The sequence below is a fragment of the Miniopterus natalensis genome, chromosome 10 (genome assembly GCF_054644295.1).
Source record: "Miniopterus natalensis isolate mMinNat1 chromosome 10, mMinNat1.hap1, whole genome shotgun sequence".
Classification (NCBI taxonomy): domain Eukaryota; kingdom Metazoa; phylum Chordata; class Mammalia; order Chiroptera; family Miniopteridae; genus Miniopterus; species Miniopterus natalensis.
This window is the reverse complement of record NC_142090.1, coordinates 63394831-63413408: the sequence shown is the minus strand read 5'-3', so window position 1 is coordinate 63413408 and position 18578 is coordinate 63394831. Positions and strand designations below refer to the sequence as shown.

The window sequence follows — 18578 nt, the reverse complement described above, 5'->3', positions numbered from 1 at the left end:
ACTGGAGGACTTAAGAATAGTATACCCACCTTTTTCAGTTTATCTTTATCAAAATCAGGAATAGTAAAAATAAAATCAAAACAACAATGCAACATGTATTATTTTTGTTCTCTCTTGAATGTCACCCTCTGGGATAAAAAGGTTCGCTTACTGCCTACTATAAAAATAGTGGATCCCCCCAGCTCTGTGTTTCTCTCCTGAAATGTCATCTACTGCATGTGCAGGCAGGAATTTGGGCCCTCCCCATCACCACCATGTGACTTGAGGTTCAGGGCAACAAATGCAAACTTGATACTTTCTGTGCTAAAGTCCACTGCCTCTAAACCAGGAGTCTCATGCCTCTGCCAGCATCCAGGAAACAGTAAAAGACAAGCTTTTTAGGCTGTAAGTAGGAAAAAAACAAAATCCAAGACCTGAGAGGGTGTACTTCCTCTTTCGCCTCAAACGGAGAAGAGTTTTAATTGAATAATTGATGTATGTTCCCCACAAATAAGGTGTCATGATGAATTGGTATCTGACACCCACTCCAGATACTGAACATTTAGAGCTAGGATAACAGATATACTGTTGAAGCTCCTAGACATTAACTAGACAAAAAAATATGTGAGAGTTTTCAAGAACCACTTGGGAAATTTGAGCGTGAGAGTCTTCATGTGGGTTGTCTTAGGTCCCATGTAAGAGGACCACCTAGAAGGGTGAACAGATCTCAGCAGCTGAGAAAGTGAATTCTAGGTCTACAATTCTAGAGGCGAAAGAGAGAGTAAGAAACTTACTAACCCATACAGACAGAACTAAAGTTAGAGATACGCAGCAACAGGGATCTCCCAAAGAACCCATGAAGTCACAAAAGAAAGTTTTAAGAATCTGTCGAGCCCAGAGAATGTAAAGGTATCTCACAATAGTACCAGTTAAGTAGGAACATTTCTATTCCCCTTACCTTTCCCTCTCTCCCCGACACTCCAACTCCAGAGGGGTCGGAAACAGGGGCTATGGAGTTAGGAAGGAGGTGAGCAAGAAACAGAAAAGGAGCCTCCAAGATTCCTTCACCCATGAAGTCACCCAGCTGCAGGAGGCCCTGGTTGGGAGAAGAGGAGGAGCTATAACCATGGAAAGAGTTAGAAGCCTTGACTAGAATAAGGTTGGAAAGCGCGCTCACCTGAAGGGACCGCAGGAGTGTAAGAGTGATTCGATTCTAGTTTCGTACCAAGGGCAGGAAACAAACGTCTCTCATTGAACAAGGACAATAGGAGGTAATATAGAGTCCTTTGGTGATTACTCCTTAAAGTCGTAGCTGCTTTTCCTAGTATGTAATTAAGCTCTTTAAGAAGTAGACTGTTGTTATCTGCGTTTCTTTTGAAATTCTAGATGTTTTACACAATATTGAGCATACAGCCTTACTCATCTGACACTATTCCATGAATAAATGCAGTGCCACTAAAGGCTCATGTGGTGTGCTAAAAAATCTTAAAATTTTACCTATTCTCTTTACCTCTACTAAATGTGTAGAAATCAAGTACCATAAAAAGTGACAAGTATTGATTAAGTCTTTATCATTTACTTAGCAGGCTTCTTAAACTCTATTTATGCTGTATACAGTGGTATCTCGGTTTTCAAATGTGATCCATTCCAGAAGCCTGTTCGAGTTCTGAAAGGTTCAAAAACCGAGGGATCCATTGCAGACAGCTAGGCCTCAGGATCTTGAGCTCAGCAGAAGCCATGTGGCACGTTCGACTTCCGAGGCGTGTTCGAAAACCGAAGCATTTATGTCCAGGTTTACGGTGTTTGTAAACCGAAATGTTCGTCAAAGGAGACGTTTGAAAACCGAGGTACCACTGTAAATTAATTTTGAATTGTTTTATATAAACAGGGAACCACACATCTAATAAATGGAAAAGTACCCTTGTAGATTTTTTTTAGTTTGTAAAATCTAAATAAAGGTTGGGTCAGCAACCCTTCAGTAAACATAACCTAAAGGAAGAACAGTAAATCTTTTCATGAAGGACAATGACACCTCACTGGAATTCATTTCCTTAACACAGACACAAACCACCATTTCACTGTATACTGTCATCAATTACAGTTCACGATAAATGTATCGATACTCTGCCATTTCTTTGTAGGCAATCTGCCTTTTTTTCCAAACTGCAAAAAAGTGTGTGTGTGTGTGTGTGTGTGTGTGTGTGTGTGTGTTTGTCCTTGATCTACATACAGTCCCACCACACTACACCTAAAGGTTGAAATTTTTTCATTGTCCTGTTCTTCCTCCTTGGAACTGGTGGGCTTTTCCAACATAAAGACACTCATGGCTCTTCAAATCTAGAGAATTTTTATCCTTAAAAAAATGTCTCTTCCCTGGTACTTGCTATTCTTACTTTCTGGAAGTCCCAACTTGGTCTATTTTCCATGCTCCTTAACTTCTCTTTCATGTTCAGGCCTCTTTATCATTTTGTTCTATATTCTAGATGATTTGCTCATCCTGACTTTCAATTCTCACTTGAGTCTTTCGACTCATTAATTCTCTCTTCTACTGTCATTTTAATCCAACAAAGAGTTTTTTTAATTTCACCAACTTTTGTAACTTATGAGATGTGCAAATGGATCTTTATCATTCTGCCTGTTCTTATTTATTCCTATTCTCACTGCAAGTTACTATTTCATTTGAAATTCTAAACATTCTTATTTTTAAGTTCTTTTTGAGACTGTGTTATTATCCTTATTTCCTCAGATGTAAATGATTCTATTTAACGTATCTTCTGTTTCTTAGGGCAATAGATTTCCTTACATTCACTAAAATACTTGTTTGTAAGCTTACCTCATGTGGGAGCTTTACCCTCGGTGAGCTCTTTCCTGCCTTGTTAAACTGGTTGCTCAGACTAGCCCCCTGGAGTTTCATAGATCCAGAGCAGGTTCTAAATTAGGGGGACTGGGGTTTTGGTCCCACATGGGTAGAGCTCTATTCCAGATGCCCCCCCCCCCCCACAACATATGGTTACTATTTCCATTTTTGCATAACTGCCTCTCTGGCCCACAGGAAAACACCAACAGTGTCACATGGTGTTATTTCAGGTCCAGTTTTACTCCCTACAAACATAGTCCCAGTTCCCTATTTATGTAGATAGCCCCATTCCAAGCTCCTGCCATTTGCAAGATGCATAGATGTGTAGAAATCTACACTCTCTCTTAAATTTGGCTTTAAAATCCTCCTTTAATAGCCAGCCAACATGATCCAGGTTTCTCTCTCTGTTAACTGATTTGAGAGAGACAGAAAGGGGGGGGGGGAGAGAGAAACATCTATGTGAGAGAGAAACAACCATCCCTTGCCTCCCGCACTCGCCCGAACACGGGACTGAACCCAAAACCCAGGCATGTGCCCTGACCAGGAATCAAACCTGCAACCTTACTGATGTACAGGACAATGCTCCAACCAACTGAGCCACCCGGCTGGGGCTCAAGTCATTTTTAAAAAAAAAAAATGTTTTTATTTATTTTAGAGAGAGAGGAAGGGAGAGGGACAGATAGAAACATCAATGAGAGAGAGAGACATTGATCGGCTGCCTCCTGCATGGCCCCGACTGGGGATGAGCCTGAAGCCTGGGCGTGTGCTCCGACTGGCAATTGAACCAGGGAAGTCTTGGTTCATGGGTCAGCAGTGAACCACTGAACAACACCAGCTGGGCTCAAGTCATTTTATAAAAACACTAAAGTAGCATAGAACTTTTAAAAACATTACTATTTCAATAATAGTTTTCACTTTTCATTATTTTCTCAAATGCCAATTCTTTTACCTTTAGTCGTCACCCATGTACTCCTGTCCAGTTATAAATATCGCATAGAATTTAATACCTTCATGACATAGCACAGAAAACCCACCAGGCTTTTATATTAATTCCTTCTCTTTTCTCATCTTTCCTAAGGTAAACTTCGTCCATTGTAAGGGTAAAATTCAGTAAGTTTTAATCACTGTTCAGGGCTGTACAATAATCACAAAGCAGTTCTAGAACTATTTCACCAACCCCAAATTTGCTTTGTGTCTACTTGTAGCCGATCACCATTACCCCGGCCCCACTCCTGGCCACATGCAACCACTACCGGGCTTCTTGCTTTCCTGTATAAATTTGCTTTTTCTAGCATTCCAGTATAAATGGAGCCATATCATATGCAGACTTGTTCATCTGGCCTCCTCCAGTTAGCAGAAGTTAGCAAACTACAATCTACAGGCTGAATCTAGCCTGTCATGTGTTTTTGTAAATAAAATTTGTTGGCGCTTAATTACACCCACTTCATACTGTCTATGGCTGCTTTCACACTACAACAGCAGAGGTGAGTAGTTGCAACAAAGATAGTATGGCCCACAAACCCTAAAATATTTACTATCTGGCCTTTCATAGGAAAAAATTGCTGACCCTTAACTTAGTAAAATCTTTTTGAGCTTCATTCACACTGTAGCATGTATTAGTGTGCAGTGTACTGTTTCTTTTTATTGCTGAATAGTATGCTATTGCATGAATACACCACATTTTGTTTATCCATTTACCAACTGACTGATATTTTCCAGTTTTTAGTTGTTCTGAATAACCCTGCTATAAATAATAGTGTACATGTCTTGATGTAGACAGGTGTTTTCATATTCCTAGAAATGGAATTGCTGGGTTACATGCTAAGTTAATGATTTAACTTCCAAAGAAACTGGCTGTTTTCCAAAGTCACTGCACGACTCTATATTCCCAACAGTGTTTGAGGGGTCCAGCTTCTTTCCATCCTTGTCAACACTCAACATTGTCTTTTAAATTAAAGTCATTGTAGTTGGTGTGTAGTTGTATTTCATGGTTTAAATTTGCATTTGTCTAATGACTAATGATGCTAAACACCTTTTGGCACCCATAAATCTTTCGTGAAAGATTCTTTCTATTCAAGTGTCTTATCCATTTTTTAGTGGGCTATCTTATTATTGATTTGTATGAGTTCCTTACATAGTCTGTAGATAAGCCCTATATCAGATACATGATCTGCTAATATTTTTTCCAGTCGGGGGCTTGTCTGTGCATGCTCTTAACCATGTCATTTCAGGTGGAAATGTTCATTTTAATAAAGTTAAATTAATATTTTCTTTTGTGGCCTTGGTCTTGGTGTTGAATCTAAGAATGCCCTGCCTAATTAAAAGTCTTCTAGAAGTTTTATAATTTTAGAGCTTATCTTTAGGACTATGATCCATTTTGAGTTAATTTTTCTCTGTGGTGGGAGTCAAGGACTTAAGTTTTTCCCTTATATATGGATATACAACTATCCCAGCACCACTTGTTGGAAACACTGTCCTTTTCAAGTGAATTGTGTTAGCAACTTTGTTGAAAATCAACTGATCATAAATATAAGGGTTTAATCCTGGATTCACAATTTTGATCCGTTTACCTACATGTCTTCCTCTATGCTAATACTTTGTCAAATTCATTAATGTACATTTATAAGAAGTATGGAAAGTATACAATGTAAGTCCTCCAAATTTTTTCCTTGCTTTCAAAATTATTGTGGCCATTCTAGGTCCTTTGCATGTCCACATAAATCTTAGGACTATTATCTTATTAATTTCTGCCAAAACAAAAGGTCTGAAATTTCAATAGCTATTACAGTGAATCAATTTTGGGAGAACTACCATCTTAATGATAATACTGAGTGTTACAGTTCATGAACAAATAAGTCTTTCCATTTACTTAAAATCTTAATTTGCCCAGCAATGCTTCTAGTGTACAAGTCTTGCACTGTTTTGTTAAATTTATTCCTAAATCTTTTAATCATTTTTGATGCTACTGTAATAATCTATTCCTTATATTTTTGGACTGTTCATATCTAGTATCTAGACATATAATTGATTTCTGTATGTTGATCTTGTATCCTGCAACCTCACTGAACTTGTCTATTAGTTCTTGTAATATATTTGTATACTCCCTAGGAGTTTCTACATATACCATCATGTTACCTGTGAATAAAGGCAGGTTTACCACTTCCTTTAGAATCTGGGTATTTTGTTTATTTTCTTGCCCTATTCCATTGACTAGAACCTAAGGTTGACAGTGGATATCATTGCCTTGTTTCTGATCTCTGCAGAAGGAAAGCATTCTGGCTTTCACTATTAAATATGCTATCTGTAGGCTCTTCAGAAACGCCCTTTTTCAAGCACAAAAACTTCACTTTTATTCCTGGTTTGATGATTTTTTTTTTCCTCTCCATAAATGGGTGTTAGAAAATGCTTTCTCTGGCCCTGACTGGTGTGGCTCAGTTAATTGGAGCACTGACCCATATACCAAAAGGTGGCGGGTTTGATTCCCAGTCAGGGCACATGCCCAGGTTGTGAGTTCGATCCCTGGTCAGGGCTCATGAGGCAGCCTATCAATGTTTCTCTTTCCCCCTTTCTCTCTCTAAAATCAATTTTTAAAAACTTATTTCTCTGACTCCACTGAGTTGGATATGTGGTTTTTAAAAATTTATATAGCATATTACATTAATTGAATTTCAGATCTTAAACCAACTTTGAGTACCTGGGACAAATCCCACTTGCTCACTGTGTATAATCCTTTTTATATGTTGCTAGATTTGGTTTGCTAATACTCTGTTAATGGATTTTGCATCTATACTCAAGAAAGATATTGTTCTGTCATTTTATTTTCTTGAGATGCCTTTGCTTGGCTTTGAAATCAGCTCACTATGGCCTAATGAAATAAACTGGGAAGTGTTCCCATCTCTTCTATTTTCTGAAAAAATTTGTGAAGGACTAACATTATTTCTTCTCTGAATAACTGATTAAAATTCACCAAATCTGATACTGGCATTTTCCTTGTGGAAAGATATTTAATTCCTCATTCAATTTGTTTACTTATTACAAGTCCATTCATATTTTCTAGTTGTTCTTAAATCAGTTTAGGTAATTTGTCTCTTTCTAGTAATTTGTGTCTGTCTAAGAATTCATCATCTATTTCATCTTAGTTTCTAAACCAATGACATAAAGTTGATCATAATATTCCTTTATAACACTTTTAAGTTCCACAGGTTGGTAGTAATGTCATCCCTTTCACTACTGATTTTGGTAATCGGTGTCTTCTTTTTCTTGGTCAGTCTATAGCTAAAGGTTGTCAACTATGTTGACCTTTTCAAAGAACCAACTTTTAGGCTCCACTGACCAGTGATGCATGGGTGGCTTGGGCCCACTTAATTTTCTGCTATGCATATCCAGTCAAGCTGGGATATGTGGTGACCTTATCAAGCCCCTGTGGCTGTCTTGTTTCCTACAACTCTATACAATTCTGCTATTCCATGAGCCTGTTGCTTGCCAGAAATGGGACTACAACCTCAGACTGGCGGAGCCACTGCCCCTCCCTGTTCATCTGCAACTAAGTGCACTATTTTAATCTTCAACAGTCTCCATCAACGTGAGCCATTCCTTTTTCAATCATGCATATCCTGTGTTGCTGTAGTCAAAATTCAACCATACCAAATCTTGGCTATTTGGGATTGTACTGACCTCTGAGATAAAACTGCAAGTTCACTATTTGTTATTTATATTTTATGCATAGATATGTTGCTACTTTAGATATATTAAACCACTTTCTGTCTTTTTTTCTTTTTTGCTGCTGTAAAACTGATTTTGTGCACATGCATTTGTGTGTAGGATAGATAGAAGTTGAGGATTTCCTACATTAACATTATAAAGAAGCCACTAAAAATGTAACACAGTCATAGGCATAATCGTGCTAATAGACTGTATCTATTCAGTCTAGATATTAAAGTATATGCAAGATACTGGATAGCCCATAGTATATGAAAATAATACTAAAGGATATGGAAACTATGGCATATATAAAAAATATCTGAGAGAAATGTCAATGTTTACCCTGGAGAAAACTGACATATTGCTAGCCTTTCAAGTATTTAAAGTAGACTTACACAATGATATAGAGGCCAGAATCAAAACTAAGGGGCATAATTCTGAGTTCAATATACAAAATGAACTATTTAACAACTTAAGCTGAAACAACTGAACTAGTTTGGTTCTCTTGCAAAATGATGAGCTTCTCTTACCATGAACGATCAAAATATACTAGATGACCTTTTTTAAAAGAATATATGTTTTTACTGATTTGAGAGAGAGAGGAAGAGAGAAAGACAGAAACTTCAATTTGAGAGAAACATTGATCAGCTGCCTCCTGCATGCCTCCTACTGGGGATTGAGTCAGCAATCCTGGCATGTGCCCTGACTGGGAATCGAACCAGTGACCTCTTGGTGCATGGGACAATGGTCAACCACTGAGCAACACCAGCTGGTCAAGATGACCATTTTTTTAAGAAGTGTTAACATAGGAGATAGACTACATGACCTTCCAACTCTAAACTTCTATAAAAAAAGTAGTTATCAATTTAGATAGATAAAAGGTAACACTATCAGGAAAAATAACCCAAAATGTACATAAAGATTATGGCAATTTAGGTTATTCATAATGAATAAGGGAATGGGACATAAAACTATTCATAAAAGATATTAATTCCACTGTACTACTGGATCTCAAAGGGCAATAATATGCTGGCTATCAAGAAAAAGCTATTAGAAGCAGAAAACACTTTTCTACCATTATACAAAGCTATGATCTACAGTTCTTGTTGCTATAACTCAAAAACAAGAAAGCTGCAGTGGGAATAACAGATAACCAAAATGAGGAAGATACAGCAATTATTAATAAAACCAGAATTCATTCTGGAAAAGGCATAAACTGAGAGTTTGCATAACAAATATTTATAAAGAACATGAAGAGCCCACATAAGGTAAACTTAGACTTGTTCACCACAATGTGGAAGGCAACCTTTAAAACTCTGAAAGAGGTAAGGTTAACACAAATAAAGAAAGTATCATTACATTCAAGAAATAGTAAGATAATTTGCTAGGACCAAAATAGGTTATAGATCAAAAGAAATAACTTACCTCTTTCAGTTGATCAGCACTCCCCCATGATGCAGAACGCTGATGAGACCTCTTTTCTGCTCCCTCTTCTGCCCAACAGCTAGGTGTCTTTAAAAAAACAAAATAAAATAAAATAAAATAAAATAAAAAATAAGGAATTTTGTCTTTACTCCTTATACTCACAGCAACTCAAACATATTTCAAAATTTTTGTGCAAGCCCTTTAAGGAGCTATACTAAACACTAAAACCCCTTAAACTCTTAAGATTTTCATGACCCTGTGTAATGTTTAAAACATTCTATCATTCTCTGAATCAGACATGATCAATTAAAGATGCCTCTAAGTTACTCAAAACATCTTGTTTTTCACATCAACAACATTAATGAAACATCCAAATGTAAAGTCCCAAATGGTAAGACCATTTAGTAGCTATATTTATAAAAGCAAATATTAATGTATCATTCTTAGTACACAAGAGGACTCTTGGTGTAATGTAAATTAGGGAAAGTAAAACTCAAATTTAACGACAAATAGTAATGATTATCACAGTAAATATATATGGCTTTAAAAATTATTTTTATTACACACCGGTTAATAAAATTATAGGTTTTGGGTATACAATTCTACAATACATCATCTGTATATTATATTGTGTGTTTACTACACCAAGTCAACTCTCCTTCCATTACCATTTATCGCCTCTTTACCTTCTACCTTCCCCCACCTCCCTTCCCTCCGGCAATCACCATTCTGTTGTCTGTGTCCAGAGACTTTCTTTTTTTTCTTAATCTCTTCACCCTTCTCACCCAGCCCCCAACACCCTCTCCTCTGACAGTTGTTATCTGTATCCATGAGTCTGTCTCCACTTTGTTAGTTTATTTTGTTCATTAGATTCCACATATAAATGAAATCACATGGTGCCTGTCTTTCGCTGACTGGCTTATTTCACTTAGTATAATACTATCCATGTCCATCCATACTGTCACAATCTGGGTATATATCCAAAGAAACCCGAACACTAATTCGAAAGAATATATGCACCCCTACGTTCATTGCAGCCTTATTTACAATAGCCAAGATCTGAAAGTAGCCCAAGTGCCATCAGATGAGTGGATGAAAAAGCTGTGGCACATTCACACAGTGGAATACTACTCGGCCAGAGGCAAAATGATTTATTTGTGCATTTTGAACAGTCCTTTATCAGATATGAATCCTCAGTATTTTTGTTATTTATATCTTTATTCATAAACTAGCAAAGGCAACTAATGCTTTCCTACGTTACCAATTTCAAAACAGGTAAAACTAATTCATAGCAAGAAAATACTGTTTTTCAATATCATTGTCAATATGTAAGAGCCTAAAGCCACTTCCAAAAAAACTTACAAAAACAAAAGAACTAATAACTTCACAAAATTCTCTTAATCTTATTTAAAACTTAAAAAAAATCTTATATAAAGCTTTAAAATCTATTTTTTTGGTATAGTTCATCCTTATCCTTGAAATTTACTGTACATAGTTTATAATTATTGTGGAAATGTGATTATTGACTGCTAATTATTTTACCATACTTTAATATATGACCCTTAGTAGCAAAGTGCTGATAAACCTGGCAAGGAATGAAGTGGAATTAACTGAAAATCAATGATATTTCAACTAATAATTAATTATGATTATAGACTAATTTTCACTTATAAAAAAGTTTTAAAATAAATAAGGACAAACCCTTCATTATTTATAAATATATCGTTTGACTAATAAACAGTTTTAAACTTTTAATTTAAAAGATAATTTTGAAAAGTCTGTCCTGATGAAGCTTTAAAAAGGAGCACAAAAACCTTATGATTGTAATATTATTGTCCTTTGTTTTTCTAGTAACTGTATGTAAATACAAATAGTCTTATAAACAAATATAAACAGCCTCTTCACTTGAAAACAAAGAGTGTAGAAAGAAAACAGTTCAGCTGAAAAAGGCAAGAGGAATTCAGCGATAGCAGCAGTTACACACTCAAATTTTTTATCAGGCTCCAACTACATACCAAGTTATATGCTCATTATATTAGACTAGTTTCATCTGGTGGTCCCTGGGTGAGCATAATTGGCCTCATCTGGGAACATGTTAGAAATGCAAATTCTCAGGTTCAATCCCAGAATTATTAAATTGGGAATTCTTAGATCAAGTCCAGCAATCTGTGTTTTAACAAGCTCTCCAGATGATTTGGATGCAAGCTAAGGTTTGAAAAGCAATGTTAGATTAAGAAAATAAAAATGAATAAGAAATAGATCCTGCACTCAAGGTGACATGCTGACCATATACATAACCACTCATTTTTCTTGATATTGTAGGCTAATATCATTAATAAGTATAATATCAATTTGCATATAATTACATGTTTAGAAATGAACATAAGCTAACATAAATACTGTTTGGAGGCATGTAGAAAGTTATATTGGTAGGGAGAGATTTTGCTTTAGTGGGGAACATTAAACAGCAGTCTCTAGGAGGGACTAACATGCCTCAGTATTTAAGTAAAATGTATAAAATCCATGTCTATTTAGTCCTCAATGTGTTCCACACAACTGAATGAAGGTCTGTGAAGTAAAAATGATTTGTGATTTTCTAGGTTATTAAGCAGGGAACTTATACAGAAGCTAAATTTCTATTTCCAGATCTCAAGGGGAGGGGGAGGGAGGGTGTTGGTGGTAAATCTCTGGATTGCAATTTTTTGCAAACAGGAAATATCACAGAAATCAAGTACTGCATCTGTGTTAGACATGATAAAATGAAATAATCTGCCTTACTTGTAAGAAATGCTAATTTGAGAAAAAGCAATCATAAATGTGCCAACAACCTTAAACATATTCACAGTGATTCTATTTTCAAGAATTAACCTGAGAGGTACACCAAAAGAAGCACTGAAAATAAATTAAATGTCTGTCAATAGGGAAATTAAAATTATCGCACATTCTTATAACAATATAAAAAAACACAGCACATGAACTACAATCCCACTTTAGTAAGCAAATACATACAAAGAGAAAAAGACTAGAAAGAGATATTTCAAAATATAAGTAGTGGTAGGAATTGTAAGTAATTCTCTAGTAAATCCATAATTTTTTTTTCAATTGAATGAGGAAAAAAAATCAGGAAAAAAAAGATTTAATATCACGTTTAGTAATATTTAATGGCATGGGAAAATACTATAGCTTATTAAGTTAAGAAAGTTATTAAAAACTACCTATAGTACCATCTGAATTGTTTTTAAAATGGTTTTTAATTTCTTTAAATGTAAATAATCAAAATATAAAAGTATATACATCAAAATGTTAAAAATGGCTGTCTGGACATTGGAAATATAAGCAACTAAGCTTTTTATTTCATGAAAAGGTTATATTCAGGGAAAAATATTAATCAAGACAAGGAGTATTCTATGACAATAAACAATGCCAACCATAGGAACATATAATGCACATAGATCTTTAAACATCTATAATATTATCAAGATATGTAAGGCAATGACCACTGAAAAGAGGGAACAGAAATTTTAACTCAGCCACAGCCAGCTCATGACAGAACAAACAGACATTTAAAAAGGGGGCTACATAGAAACTGAATAATATAATTAATAAGATCAAGTTAATATGTAATGAATTCTATATCTAAAGTAAAAGATGTACTTCATTTTCAAATACAGAACATTAAGGAAAAAAATGAATCATATATTAGGCCACAAAAAAATTTCAATGAAATTTCCAAAGATCTGTATTTCCATACTCTAATTATAATAAAATAGAAGTAGAAATTAAATTGTTACTAGGAAAAGAAACTAACCACTTAGAAATTAAAAACAAAACAAACAAAAAGCTCTCATATGCTAAACAGGATTAAAAACTAAAATTGCATAATATCTTAAAATATAAATAATGGAAACATTATACACTAGCCAAAGCTGAGCTCAGAGGGTAAGTCTTGGCATAAAACACATGTGTTACTAAACAAGAAATATCACAAATACAAAAACTGAGCATTCATCTCCAGAATCTAGAAAAAGAACAATAGACTCTAGGAAGGCAGAAGAGACAATGATTGAACAAAGTCAGAGGGCAATGAAGCAGAAAACCAAAAAACCAGGAAAAATCAATTCAACATCTTAAGAAAATTAAAAACTATATAATCTAATAATTTAAATCACTCAAGGAATATTGAGGAAAAAAATACAGATATGCAAGAAATGTAAAAAATTATACAAGAGTACTTTGTGAAACTCTATGCAAATATATTTGAAGAGCTGGATGAGATGGATTATATTCTAGCAAAATAAAAATAAAAACTGAACTAAATAAAGAGAAACTGAAAGAGACCAAGAGCCATGGAAGAAATGGAGATTTACTAGAGAGCTACAATCCCCAAACATACAAGTCTAGTCAGCTTCCTAGGTAAAATTCTCGCAGACCCAAGTGAAAGATAACTGAGGTAACATTTACATCATGACAGTGCACAGAGGAAGGAAATGTTGCAAAATCATTTTATTAAGCAAGTGTATCACCAACCTAAGGATTACATTAGTAAAAAGAAAAAAAACTGTAGACCTCATTTCTGAATATTGAAACAAATATAATAAATAAATGTTAACACTTTATTTTACTAATTTTTAAATTTCATATTAAAAAAGAACTCCATAAACCAATAGCATGTATTCCATAAATGTAATCATAACCAATTATTAAGTAATCTATCAAAAAAATTCACCATGTAATAGGTTATGAGTCCAAACAACATACTCACTTCAATGAGGTTTGGCTATAAAGAACCACTCCTGATTTTTAAAATCAAGCAAAATGATTACTAAAATTAGCATGCATGTTTGTCAGAGTGAATGCACTGGCTTTCTTTTTTAATTGCAGTATAACTGAAATACATTATATCAATTACAGGTGTATAAGATTATGGTTTGATATTATATATACTATGAAATGATCAGCACAATAAGTCTAGTTAACATCTGTCACCATACATAGTCAGAATTTTTTTTCCCGAGATGAAAACTTAAGATGTACCCTTAATGACTTTCAAATATGCAGTATAGTATTATTAACTATAGTTGCCATGCTGTACTTATACATCCCTTAGACTTACATATGTCATAAGTGAAAGTTCGCACCTTTTGACACCTTTCACCCATTTCACCCACCCCTTCCCCCCCATCTCTGGCAACCACCATTCTGTTCTGTGTGTATGAGCTTGGTGTGTTTGCTCTGTTTTGTTTTAGATTAAACAAATAAGTGAGATCATATGGTATTTGTCTTTGTCTGAATTATTCCACTTTGCATCATGTTGTTGCAAATAGCAGGATTTCATTCTTTTTATGAATGAACAATATTCCATTGTTTGATATATATATGTGTGTCATATATATATGTATGTATATGTGTGTGCGTGTGCGTGTGTGTATATATATATGAGAGACATTTTCTTTATTCATCTGTCAATGGACACTTAGGTTATTTCCATATCTTAGCTATTATAAATAATGCTGCAATGAACACTGGGGTGCATATATCTTTGTTAGTGTTTTCATTTTCTTCAGATAAATACCCAGAAGTGGAATTGCTAGATCATATTGTAGAGTTCTTTTTAAAATTTCTGAGGAACCTCCATACTGTTTTCCATAGTAGCTGTAGCAATTTACATTCCCAACAGTGCACTAGGGTTCCTTTTTCTCAACATCCTCACAAAACTTACTTCTTGTCCCTTGATAATAGCCATTCTATTAGGTGTAAGGTAGTATCTCATATCCATCTGAATGCCTTTATTTCTTTTTCTTGTCTAATTGCTCTGGTTGAGACTTCCAGGACTATGTTGAATAAAGTGGCAAGAGTAGCCATCCTTGTGTTGTTCCTGATCTTAAAGAAAAACCTTTCAGCTTTTCACCACTGAGTATAATGTTAGCTGTAAATCTGTAATATACGGCCTTTATTATATTGAGGTATGTTCCTTCTATACTTTCTTTACTGAGAGCTTTTATCATAAATGGATGTTGAATTTAGTCAAATGTTTTTCTGGGCATATATGGAAATGATCATATAATTTTTACCCTTCATTTTGTTAATGTGGTGTACCAAGTTGATTTATTTGTGGATGTTAAACCAATCTTGCATCTCTGGAATAAATTCCATTTGATCATGGTGTATAATCTTTTCAATATATTGTTGAACTTGGTTTGCTAATATTTTGTTGAGATTTTTGCATCTATGTGCATGAGAAATATTGGCCTGTAATTTTCTTTTGCTATGATGTCCTGGTCTGGTTTTGGTGCACCAGCTCTTTAAAACTGCATCCCAAAGCAAGTCTCACTTAACTTCAAATAAGCAGAGAAATATAATCCTACCATGTAGCAAGGAGAGAATGCAAATATTTAACTGCCCTCATCACTACTATACCTGGGAAATCAGAGGACATAACTTTGATTACTGCTCTGTACTATTTTTATTGTCTGACCACTTTACAAAGAGTATATGTTACCTTCTCATTTAACTTCAATTTATAGAAAAGGAAACTGATGTTTGGGCCACACAGCAGTTGATTCAGTGGGCCATGACTTCCCCCCCCAACGCTTTATTTTTAAAAAGTCAAACACATACAACAGCTGAAAAAACTGCTCTGTGAGTACTCATAAAGCCAAAAACTTATATTCTATAGTCAACTCCTTGCTATATTTCCTTTATCACATACTATCCATCAAATGAAGTTATTTTTTATTCATTTCAAAGTTAGTTGCAGACAGCAATATACTTCACCCCTAAACATCTTATGAGAGTTCAACATTCATGTTCTATATTCTTAAAGTTAATTTATATAATAAAATGCACAAGTATATACTTAGGTCTAAGTTCTGATAAATGCATTCATCCATGTAACCAAAGACTCTATCAAGATATACACTTCCATCATCCCAGAAAGTTCCCTCACATTGGGCCTTGGTTTGAACACAGGATCTGCCTCCAAAGTCCAGTCTTTTTCACAACACTATGCTACTTCTTTATAAAAGGTCCAAAGTGTAAATATATTAAACATAAATAATTTTCTTTCTAACCTTTAATAATTAAGGTAGTTGAAGTATGGAAATGCGACAGGAAGAAAATACGAGAGAGCCCAGTATTTAATAATATCTGAGGCGAGTGGACTGTACCACCTGCCCTCTAATTCCCACTAAATAAACAAAACCTTCTACTTCCCTCCCCAAGAGTTCAAGAGTGAATCCAGGAGAAATGAATGTAATAAAAAACATCTCATGTTCATCTCTTGTCTCTTCAATTAAACTAATAAATACTTGGGGCCAAAACCATTTCTTATGCTTGGTAGGCAAGCATGAGGTTAAGTGCTTTATACTTCAGTGGTTAATGTGAGAGGCAGTGGGGAACTGGAGAAAAAGAAAAAGCTTTGCAATCAGCCAAATTTGCATTCAAATCTCTTCCTATTTATTAGCTATATAAACATGTACAAATTACTTAACTTCTCTAAGCTTCATTATCTCACCTATAAAATGAGGTCTATAGTTTATCTTCCTTTCAATGTCAGATTTCTCAAATGGCTTATATGCAAAACCAGGCAAGATAACACCCACCTGGACCTCAAGCTTCAGGGGGAACAGCACTGGCCCTCCAAGCTACCCACCTCCCCACAGCGTGAAGAGACCTTGGGACAAAGGAAATATGTGCACCATGAACACACACCTCTGACACAGCCTATGCTCTGGGAAATCCAGACCCAGGAATGCCTTGTCCAAATAGCAGCAAGCCTGGCTTCCAAGGTCTGCAAGGACCTATTCCCTGACCTCACTTCCTGAGAGAGTGTGGATAAAAATGAATGTGAGGACGGGGTGGAGGGGTTCAAACATGCATGTAAAGCCACCCCTCAGGGTACAGAATGGTGTGAGGGGTAAAATGAGATATGGGTTTTAGGCTCAGAAGGTGGAGTGGGGCTCGGCCCATGTACACACATTCTGGCATGTAACTCTAAGGAATCTAGGAATTCTTAGCTCAAACCTGAATTTCAAGATCCATATGAAATTTCATTTGTCAAATTAGAAGGATAAATATATTTTATGTAACGGTTAGTTTAATTTATACATATATGGTATATGGGTACTCATTTGTATTTGCTCCAGACTCTGCAAATGTTACAAATGGGCCTGTCTACATCTAACTTCAATTTATAGAAACCTCACATGTGAATTGCCATATTCACTTTCAAATACATTTAGCCATATAATATCACCATGAGTTCTGTTACATTAACCCCATCACACAGAGAAACCCACGTTTAAACATACCCAGCGCCCTTTCATTCTATCTCTGTGCCACTCTCTTAACTCCCAAATGTCCGAGTGTCCCCCTCTGCCACTATACTCTCCAAGACAATGTGCCCCTAATCCCAAAGTCCAGTCCTTCTTCTCCATGACCTCTCTTTAGAAAAGCACTTGATACTGTTAAAAATGTTTCCTTTCTTAGAACAGCTTCCTTCGGCCTCTAAGGCTAGACTATTTCCTTTCTTCTCTTAGCTTTTGCTCTTTCTCTGGCTTCTCTTCTTTCTCAGATGTTTTGTGAAAAATTAGTAAGATAATGTTTCTGGACAGTGTCAGCATAAGCATATTCAATAAAAGGTAGGTTTTTAAAAAATCTAAAACGAGTAACTACTATTTTTAAGTACATGCCAGTTACTCTACTAGGTGATATGCACACGTACGCACATTATTCCACTTATCCTAAGAGCAGCATAAAATTGGAGCTCACATTGGTTGACAAATTAACCTTCTACAGAAACCTGGTTCCAGCACGTTCTAGCTTTATGATTCTGAGTAAGTCACTTGACTCCCCCGAGTTTCTGCTTCTCCATTTGTGTAGTCTTACAATGTTCTTGTGAGAATTAAATGAAACACAGGATATAAAACACACAGCACATGGTATGTAGTCAGTAAATGTTAACTCCCTCCTCTTCTTATTGCTTCCAGGTGAGTACATTAGTTTTCTCTCTTTCCCTTGTGTACATTTCCAAAATCTAAGTCCTCGGTCTTTGAACTGGTTTCTTTACACTCTACGCCTACACATCATGACACTTTTGAATCCAACTCCTTCAAAAAAACGGGTTTGAATTAACTCCATCTCTAAGGGTTCAGGCCCACATCTCTAAATTCTGCTAGTTATTTCTGCTTGAGAATCCCACTGCCTACCATATCAAACTGATCCTTTTACTCACAAAACTAAGAATGAAAAGCAAAAGACTGGGGTGGCATGAAATATCACAAAGGCAGAATTGATAGGATGGATGATAAAGAAGCTAATTTCATGGTTTCAAGCTTGTCTGGGAAAATTAGAAAAATTGAGAAGATTCTCATAGATCATGTCCAACCCCCCCCCCTTTCTCTTCCCTCATTCTTCAGACATGAAACTCTAATCCTTCTATTCTCCTAACCTACAAAGCCCAAAATGTTCTCATTCCTTTGAATTCTCTCAAATTTAAACGTGTCATTCTTCAATCAGAAAAACACACCCCAAACACCTTTAACATAAATTTCCTTAGCCACTTGTTAATACTTTATAAATAATTTCCAAGACTGTGCAAAGTTTTGTTCAAAAATTA

At 35.4% G+C, this 18578-nt stretch overlaps 1 protein-coding gene across 3 annotated transcripts in view; it reads right to left on the bottom strand.

Annotated features, from left to right (window-relative positions):
• GLCCI1 (glucocorticoid induced 1) overlaps positions 1-18578 on the bottom strand; it is an 81386-nt gene that overhangs the window by 31938 nt on the left and 30870 nt on the right. For 2 of the 3 annotated variants that reach the window (XM_087821178.1, XM_087821179.1), the window contains exon 3: positions 8963-9049. In XM_087821178.1, coding sequence (XP_087677304.1) covers positions 8963-9049 — 87 coding nt within the window. Of the gene's footprint in view, positions 1-937; positions 1076-8962; positions 9050-18578 lie in introns of all 3 variants that reach the window. The other variant, XM_087821180.1, reaches the window with a different exon arrangement.